Raw genomic sequence first — 10,484 nt, 5'->3', positions numbered from 1 at the left:
CAACACTTTCCTTTTTGGAAGCATCTGCAGAAGTGACCAAATTTGGACACAAGGGTTGAACTGAGAAAGAGATTGCGTTGAAATTCACCGAGCTAAAACAAACTTGCTGAACACTGATTACATTGTTAACTGATGCTTATATTGATCACCAAGTAATTTCAGTGACTTGACAAAAGTTGTGTATGATAACTGTAAAGTCACCTTCCTGTAATGTTTAAATACACTAATTAGAACTGACAGGCCCAAACAGCAGGCTACTGGACTGATACTTCTGTCCACACAAATGTGGATGTTGCACAAAATAGATATTTTTCTGCATGTTTGGATACTTCTCCTATGCGTAAACAGTCTGGTGCAAAACAGTGATTTTTAAAAATGCATGCAAATATGTAAACAATATGTATGCATGTACAGAACAAGTAATATAAATAGAAGACTGCCTTTTATATTTTCCTTTTTCAGTCTTACATGTTCCTATCTGTCTTTCTGCTATTTGTTTTTTGTATTTTTGCTGCTGTAAACACTGCAATTCCCCACAGTGGGTTCAATAAAGTCATATCTTATCTTATTTTATCTTTTCAAAGTGAAGGTTTTTAAAAACTATGCTTTGAGTGTATTTGTGTGGACATAATGACAATGATGACATCACACCTCATTTTGCATGTGTGTGTTATTGTGTTGTGTAATGAACCTGTAACTGAAACAGTACATCCAGATGTATAAATCAGTCTAAGACCTGCAGTAGATCGAGGTCAGCACAGACACCTTTGGACCAGTGTTATGGACAAATCTACACAATGTGAAGAATAAACTTCAACAACATGACAGATTACAGCCTCTGCATCTGCAGTGTCTAGCACTATTCATAGTGTTTGTAATTGTAAATCCACCAGAAATAGTATTCTACAATTGCTAAAATGACATTTTTATGTTTTTTTCTCTATAGGGCATATATTATACCTCATATTTCTTTAACATTTAGTTTTGAAATTGTTGTAATATCCAAATTTAAATGGGTTGGGATTTGACAATGTGTCCATGCAGGAGTGATGTCAATTATAATAACTCCATAGTAACATTCTAAAAATAAAACCAAACAAAAACAAAACAGTTTCTTGCATAGAAATGTTTTTCTATATTGTTTGAGATGGTTCATCTTTGTCCTCCTTCAGCGGTCCATTGTCTGTCATAGTCTGAAGTTACAGCTGGTTGTAATAGTTTCCCAGGAACTCGACAGGGTTGTGTAACAATACGCAACCTGAGACTATAATCATAAAGAACACATACATGGAGCCAATTTACAACAGAACAATAACTGATAACTGCTTTTTTGTACACTAGGCTGAGGTCAGGGTTCATTATGTAAGGACCTCAAGATGTTTGATGGCATAAGAGCAAACAGCAGAAATGTGAGCATGTAAGCAAGTGTTGAGCTGGTGGACTTTATCAGTAAGGGATATGAGAGATATAAGTCCCCTTTGCTTTATAGTTCTATATTGAAAATAAAATGGTCAAAGCAGGTTCACACTCTTGTGCAAGCTTACTGACACGGGAAAGTGGTAAATAGAGTGGTGGTCAGTGTTTCCAACTCATCAGTAAGCAAAGATAAGATCAGATAAGATCAGATATGACTTTATTTATCCCACCATGGAGAAATTTCACAGCTAACAGCAACAGCATACAAAAAGCAAATACAGAGAAAAAGACAGAAAAAATAGGAAATTTGGTATTTTATGCATATTTATATAAATATAGAATTAGAATTAAAATGAAATATTATTTACATATTTACAAAGCATTTATTCTGTCCTAAAAGTCACCAAAAGGTGCTAAATGACATCATCACCTAATTTTCATAATTGCAAATGTGCATGTAATTGTAATAAACGACGTAGGAGAGAGGAATAACATTGTGGGAAAGGCAAAGAGTAAGCATGAAAACACCCTAAATATGTTTAGAACTACAAATGAACTATACTCTATCAAGTTTAGGTTGTTTTAATGTCCCAGTTCTAACCCTCCTCCCTTATCCAGGCTTGGGGAAGGGCTTAAGTGACCAAAAAGAGACACTCTGGAGGAGTTACTCATGCATTTGCTTGTTTAGTTTTTATCTTCATTTTCTTTAGTTTGGTTTGGTTTTTAACTTTACAGTCCAGTTAGGAGACGACAACAAGTCACGGTAAAACATGAAAACTTTTAACTATAACATTTTTAATTTTGAGTCTACATTAACAATCTAATTGGACCGAAAGAGACAATAGAGAAAACTGTCGGTGTCAATGGGAGTGATTTATATTCAGTGCAGTGATTTGTTTTAGATAAATGATGCAGCGGCAGTTGGCCCTCTCCCACTGGTTGGGATGCGGCACTGTGTCGCTGGCACCTGGTTGCCAGGGTCGGTGGCTTCCTCCTGGTGCGGATGGCTCCCTAAGACAGCACCTCCTCTTTTACTTTTACTTTCTGGTCCCCTCGTGCTCAGTCAGTCTTTTTAAATGTGTGTGTGCTTGTGTGTGTGTGTGTGTGTGTGTTTGGGTGGGTGGGTGGGTAGGGTTCTGATTTTTAAACTTATATGTAAAGCACTTTGTGCTATGTCCTATGTATCAAAAGTGCTATATAAATAAAGATTGATTGATTGATAAAGAACAATATGTGCTTTCACATCAGAATCTCCAAAAGTCTCCAGTAACACCAGAAGAAGTTGATAGAATTGTCTCTTTTTTGATAAAGAGTCTCTAAAGGGGTCTGAAAAAATCACTAAATGTACCAACACAGCATCTCAGTTGGAAACACTGACTTTTGCAGCTTCAAAGACAGTGAGTTTTTATGACCGTGACAGAAAATCTCTTTGTGTTATTTAGAGTGAACATGTTGGTGTTTTAGTGTTTGAGTCACTTTTCAAAAGCTGCTTAAAGTTTCCAAACAAATTTTAAAAGTAGCTAATAAATAAACCTAAATAATAAAATTGTTAGTATTATTCTCTTTATTTTGCTTTTTTTTTCAGTGAAAATCAGGTATTTTCCTATATTTAATGTACTGATTATGTAGATGTTCATAAAGGCTCAGATCTTTTCTTTGTGGGTTAATACAACACTAGATGTTTCTTCACTGTCTTAGCCACAACTTGTAACTTTGTTGGCTCATAAAATTATGTTTTAATATTAAGCCATTGTAATTTAACCCATAAATTACTGACCAAAACCATCTACTGATCTAAACTGTTTGATACTTGTTGATCCACTAATCCCATCAATCCATGTAAATAATTTTTGTAAAATACAGTTTGTCATCTTTTCATGGTCATCAGATATGATCCATTTTGACGTTCAGAGGCTCCGTGGTGAACGCGGAAACACCGTCATCTTCTACAACGTTGATTCATCAGTAAAAGTCATAGAGTTCAATAAATGACAGTGGACAGACACACTTTATCAGTTAATGATATATTTTGTCGAAAAAGTCATTTTTTTTTCCTCATTTTTTTGTGATTTGATATAACCATTGAATTTACTCTGGGCTTCTATGAAAATCTACATGACCAGTAAATTAAATATAAGACAATACGTGATTTTCACTGAAGAAAATCGAAATGCATGTGATGATATAATAAGTGGTGATAAATCACTTAGGAAAGACAGAAAAAAATCATTTAGCAGTTGTGACAAAAATAGTTGTGGGTCTTTAAGGGTTAAAGAGATTTATCTGAGAATATGAATAAAGTTAACTTTAATTACAAAAACCCCCAAAACAAAACAAAATAAAACTGCACATTAATATCAGTGATTGCACTGACAGTTATTGTTTGATCGCCTGGTTATATATTTCAGGACATCATACTACAGGTCAGAATATTAATAGGTCACTGTGTACTGTACTTGTGTAGTTTGATACCTTTTAACAGCTCTCAGTATCTGTAAATATTGAGAAATACTCATCCTGTGACTAATCTATCTTACGCAATAGTCATAGAGGCATTTATGTCATTCAACACCTTATCTGTCCTCCCATTATATAACACCAAACAGAAAATGAAATAAAATAAGACACATTTTTTTCCTTTTGCATAGGTTCACACCACTCTTTTTTATTTCACGTGTTTTGGTCTTGTGCAATAAGCAAAAAAATACTTTGCTCTTTCACAAATGATGATAGGCACAAACAACTCTACAGTACATAGACACCTTCTGATGTAAATCCAGGAGGTATTAACGGAAATATTTAGTACATGTCAATACAGTACAATTTAATAATGCATATATAAACTATAATATGATATTATTTATGATGGAAACAAAAAATGCTACAGTAATGTAATTTAATACAAATATTTGTCAAGTAATAAAGCTTTTAAAACTGGTTATATTTATGCTCCAGCATGCACCTCATATTTCCATAAACACATTTAATAAAGAGAAACTCCCTGATTTTGTTTGGAAAACAACATCTACAGTATAAACTATGGAATATTCCTCACAGTTTACAGGTTGGAAACTAGACTTGAAGCTGGAGGGAATGTAGATGCTGTTGGATACAATCAGAGGCAGGGTTCCCACACAGTTTTACAAAAAACAAAAAAAACCCCTAACAATAATAGTAAACTAAAAAAACAAAAACAAACAAACAAAAAACATTTCAAGGACTGGCGACGTAATTTCCATGACCATTCACAACCTTAAAGCACATAAACATTAGAGAATATTAGTTCATCATTATCTGTAGAAAATTAAATAGTAAAAAACAGTTAAATAATGAGCTCTTTTCTAAGGCAGGGGTGTCCTGTGGGCCAAAACTGGCCTGTTAAAGGATCCAATTTGGCCTGTGGGATGAATTTGTAAAATACAAAAATTACTCTGAAGATATGAACAGTCATGGAAGTCAAAATTATTTTAGTTCAAGTTCCACATACAGACCAATTTGATCTCAAGTGGATCACACCATTAAAATACTATCACAATAACCTATAAATAATGCCAACCCCAAATATTTCTCTTTGTTTTAGAGTAAAAAAGTAAAATTACATGAAAAAATTTACATTTACAAAATATCCTTTCAGAAAAAATGTGAACAAACTGAACAAATACGAACAAGAAATGTCTTAAGAGAAGTGCAATTTGACCAGTATTCTCTGTTACTAAATGCTTTGTGTATTTGTAGATCCACTGTGGTCTGTCAGTTGTAATGCCCGTGTGTAAATGAAAAGCTGAGGCAACATATTGTTAAAATTGCACTTACTTTACCTCAAGAAATTTCAGGGTGCTCATGTTATTCACATTTTTAAAGGATACTTTGAAGATGTAAACATTTTCATCAGGTAATTTCACTGTTTTCACTGTTATTTGACTGGCCTGCCCCACTTGAGATCATACTGGGCTGAATGTAGAAATGAACTAAAATGAGTTTGACACCCCTATTCTAAAGACTTTAATAATACAACAGTTTTATGACAAATGACACAAACCAAAGGACAACCATCAGAAGGACTTTCTTCATGACTGTGGGAACCCTGCATCAGTTTAACCTTCACCAAATTCATTATGTAACATGAGGACTAGATTGTGATTATCGCTGATTAATTCCTTACTTCTTGGTCAGTGTTTTGTTTTCCACATCAGCTCTAATGCTGTTGTTAATCAGTCTTATTATTTCTCTAAATTAAAAAAAAATAACTTGGCACAATGAAAAACTGAGGTTGGTCTCATTGTCTGTCTCGAGTGTCAATCACGAGTGTCTCCCCTGGCCGCCTCCGGTCCTGTCGCGACACCAATTAATCTACCAAAACACACGAATACACTTGTTAGATGAGGAGAAAAAGTTGACACAATGTAGCAGTTTCGCATTTATACATAATGGACATATGACAAAGTGAACTGGCCAATGATGGGGATACTGACATGAAGAGACACATGGAAGCACATGGCATTCGCAAAAGAAAACCTATTATGCACTTACTGTTGTAACAAAACCCTGAGCTCAGCCTACTGGAGAAAAGACCCTGTAATTATGACAAATGATTGGGTAATTATGTAGATTTATTTCAAGTAAATCATTTTCATACCATAAAATGGACACAAAAGGATTTTTTTTTTACACAACATAATGATGTCACAGTGAAGCTGACCTTTGACCTTTTGGATAGAAAAAGCCATCACTTAATTTTTGTCATATATTGTGTGAAATTGTGTCATGTTATGGCCTAAAATGTGTTTTGTGAGGTCAAGGTGCCTTTTGGCCAAAACCGTTATTCCATTTAATATCAGTCCATAGCGATAACTATCACAATAAATGTCAAATCATTATCTCTTAATAGTTTAAAGGCAAATTTTTGGTTGGAGTGAAAGTCAAAGAAGCATATGTGGTTTTAAATGATCCATAAATAAAGCAAATATTTAAATATGTTGAAAACAAAGCTTAAATTTTCTCATAATGTCGACTTTTTACCTCAAAAGTATAAGGTCTTTACTTGAAATTAGGAGACCAGGTGTCTAATTTTCATTTCATTAGTGAGTGCTATATGATTTCACATAAGGCAGACAATCATAGGCACAAAAGTGTTCCAGTAAATCTTCTATTACGCACAAAATACTGAATATGCAATATGCACAGCTAAAATCTATTAAAATGGTCCTTTTGTTGGTTTGACATAGTTGTTTCCTACTATTCCAGCCTTTTTCTGCACATATATCTATAATCTGAGCCTAAAAAAGCCTAAAAAATGTAAATCGGCACATAAGCCTTTACGACTGACTGAAGAAGAAAAGTACAAGTCATTGTTTGGATCATGGAAAAATGATTCACAAAGGAATGTTGTGTCTTGGAAATAATGGAACAGGATTAAAACATTAATTTGTTATTGTGGCTTTAACAAGTACAATATTACACTATTAATATAAGTACAATTATTACAGTCATATTTCTGTAGGAAGTAACATATCTGATATATACAATGTAACAATAACATTTTAATCCCTAACCGAATTTTAACCTAATTTAACAAACATCCAAAAGAGCATAAAGAGCATCCATGGAACATGAGGAGCTTCATTCAGCTGCATCAGCTTTAACTTGGTAGGGCTACAGTTGAACAATATGGCCAGAAATGTTCTGACAATAAACATTTTAATGTCAATCAACATAAAAAATTATCACAATTAGCATCAAAACATTATTTCTCTGTAGTTTGATGGGTGATTTTTGCTCTCGAATGAAAACTAAAGAAACCAGATGGTTATTTGTAAAAGATGTAACAAGATGAAAACAATGTAGAATGAGTCAAAGATGAAAGTAACAAAAATGACATAACAATGTAGAAGACACAAGGTGGAAATAACATAAAAGATAAAAAATATAAAAAATAACAAAAAACAAAATTACGATAAAAGACATGAGATGAAAATGTCAAGGATACAACCAGATGAAAAGGAGTTCTTATGTAGCAAGATGTAAATACTGAAACATTTGATTTATCTGACAAAAGGAACCCTAAAGGCACAAAAAAAAATTGTTGCAATAAATGCAATAATATAATACAATACTATAATATATATCACAATGTATAAATACACAGCCTGGCCATAAAGAAAAACTCCCACACAATATTTGACTGAACCGCCTTTAACTTTGATTATGGCCATAGTATTGTTTATGCAATGTCAAAATACATGTGACTACATTTATCTCAATCCATTTCCATCCAACATTAGTTTTTGATCATGGTTGTATTGATGATTGAGTCAGACCACTGCATATGGTCATCCCTGAGGATTCCCAATGGGATTCAGGCCTGGGCCCTGTGGTGGCCAATCCCATGTGTGAAAATAATGTCTCATACTTCCTGAAACACTCTTTCACAATTTAAGCCTGATGAACCCTGGTATTGTCATCTTTGGATACGTCTGTGGCCACAGTCTGGAACAGGGTCAGTCTGGACTCATCAGACCACAGTCCAACCTTTATGGACCCTCATAAACTGAAGGTTGTTTAAGAAATGATAGACACTCACTGCATTAGTTAGACATAAATACACAAGTTGTTTCCACCTGAAACATTATTCACATGGTGATGCCAACATAGCACTTTCGTTGCTAGAACCTTTTAGAACCTTTTCAGACAACTTTAGACCCTAGTTGTTTGTTTTTTTATTCTCCATAAAGCACCCACCAACAAATCTGGTTCCTTTTAAAATTTGTTTGGAAACTTTTGGAAACTTTTGAAAGGTGACTCAAACTCTAAAACACACACACATTTTTCCTCCAAATGACACCAAATGATTTTCTCTGTCTGTAGCTGTAAAAGTCAGTGTTTCCAACTTACACACTTCGTTGGTATATTTAGTTATTTTTCAGATCCCTCTAGAGACTCTAGCAACTAGTGACAAATGTATCAACTTTTTCTGGTGTTACTGGAGACTTTTGGAGACTGTCATGAAGGCACATATCGTTCTTTACCTAAAACAAATCACTGCACTGAATATATACGACTCCCACTGACAATGAGTTTTCTCTATTGTCTCTTTTTGGTCCATTTAGATTGTTAATGTAGACTGAAAATTAAAAATGTTATTGTTAAAAATGTTCATGTTTTACTGTGTAAACTTAAAAACCAAACCAAACTGAAGAAAATGAAGATAAAAACTAAACAAACAAATAAATAAATAACTTAAGTAACTCCTGCAGTGTCTCTCTTCTGGGTCCCTTTAGTCAGTCCTCAAGCCCCAAAAAGGGAGGAGGGTTGGAATTGGGACATTAAAAAAAACAAGAATTGATAGAGTATAGTTCATTTGTAGTTTTAAACATAATTACGGCGTTTTTATACTCACTTTTGTCTCCAGCACAATGTTATTCCTCTCTCCTACATCATTTATTACAATTACATGTACATTTTTGATTATGCAAATTGGGTGATGATGTCATTTACCAACTTCCAGCAACCTTTAGAACAGACAACAGATACTTTCCTTACTGAGGAGTTGGAAACACTGCATTCACTGCAGTAATAATATCCCCAAAATGGAGTTTCTGGGATATTATGGTTTTATCCTGAACACCGCCACCGGATATCCTTCATGTAAACACGATAACTAAGACAGATTTGGTTGGATTTCTTCTGCCTTGATAACCAACATAGGGGACTCCTAGTGGAAGAACTCTATCGATTTCAGCTTCTCTATGAGTATTATAAGTCATCCAAATAGGGGCGCTTTAGTTGAAATACAATTTGGTTCATATTGATCGCCTTACAAATGTCCATTTACTCACTACTGTCCAGAGTTCATATGGTGTCATTTTCATTCACTAGGTGGAGTTTTGAGGGGAAAAACTGGTTCTCTGACTATTATACTGCCGCTATCAGGTCCATGTAGCTCAAACTGAGTTCATATCGATTGTCTAACAATTCTCTTTCTTCATGTCACTACTTTTAGTTTACATGATGTTACATTTTGACACCAGGTGGTGTGTTTTTTCCAAATGGTTGGGGGAGCAAAGGATTGGGCGAATTTCAGGGATATACCCTTGGTGTCAGCCCCCGACAGGCAGCGTATGCCTCATTATCCAATGGAAGGATCTTAATCACATGCTGGCTAAATGCAGGTAGCTTTTTTTTTTTGGCTGGGCAGTGTGTATCATGATACCAATAATAGCGGTTTCATGCCCCAGCCCCAGGTAAGAGTAAATTCAAGTGAAAAATTGATTTCTGGTGGAAATAATGTCAGTAACTGACAGAATAATTGAAGTTAATATCACAAACAGCTCACATTTGCAAATTTTTTAAACCAAATTCAGCATTAAGGTCGTGTCTGAATTGTACTAGAGGACTGATTCGCTTACAACAACCATTTTTTGCATGACAGCATTCATCCTAAAGTAACAATGCTATAGCTGAAAGTCAGCACTTCTGGATGCTCACAGGAGGAAACTCGTTCTCGTCGTCCAGACACACAGGGCCGGCTGCGAACTCATGCTCTGGGATGATTTCACCTTTCTTTGCACCACCGTCCTCAGAGTAACCTAGCAAACAAGAGGCAGACAAACTGTGATGGACAGCCTACTGATAAACAGCCTACTTTGACCAAATACAAAATATACTGTAGTCATGGTTTTTGGGTTAAGGCTGATTATGCAGTTTTAAAATAATACTTTGACTGAAGTAGTGGATGTAAGCCTTGAGTTTACATTTTAGTTGTAATGATACGTTCTTAGAGCCAGAAGTGACTGATGTTAGCTGTCACTGTGGCCACCCCCTACATTATGCAGATCTTAAAACCTCAACACAAATTAAACACAGGAGTTAACCAGGAGCATCTGCTGTGACATTCTAATTTGGGGGTCTATGGTTGTTGACTTGCTGATAGTGATAGCAAACAAGCCAGTCAAGGAACTGCAGGTTCTTGCAGTTATCTGCATGTTTGAGCAGCAGACTCAAAGGGGTGCTAATACAGACCCTGGTGGGCTCTCTAACTATACTACAATTGGATGTGATCATTGACAGTG

General features: G+C 34.9%; 1 protein-coding gene across 2 annotated transcripts in view; it reads right to left on the bottom strand.

Annotated features, from left to right (window-relative positions):
- Positions 1-5,581: 5,581 nt before the first annotated feature.
- The window catches only part of LOC115424366 (WD repeat domain phosphoinositide-interacting protein 1-like), a 35,163-nt gene continuing 30,260 nt past the window's right edge, over positions 5,582-10,484 (bottom strand). For both annotated transcript variants that reach the window (XM_030141585.1, XM_030141584.1), the window contains exons 12-13: positions 9,901-10,001; positions 5,582-5,766 (exon numbers count right to left, since the gene is read on the bottom strand). In XM_030141585.1, the coding sequence (XP_029997445.1) occupies positions 5,716-5,766; positions 9,901-10,001 (152 nt within the window). In that variant the 3' untranslated portion in view covers positions 5,582-5,715. The remainder of the gene's footprint in view (positions 5,767-9,900; positions 10,002-10,484) is intronic.

Source organism: Sphaeramia orbicularis, chromosome 8, assembly GCF_902148855.1.
Source record: "Sphaeramia orbicularis chromosome 8, fSphaOr1.1, whole genome shotgun sequence".
NCBI lineage: Eukaryota > Metazoa > Chordata > Actinopteri > Kurtiformes > Apogonidae > Sphaeramia > Sphaeramia orbicularis.
This window is presented reverse-complemented; position numbering and strand designations above follow the sequence as displayed.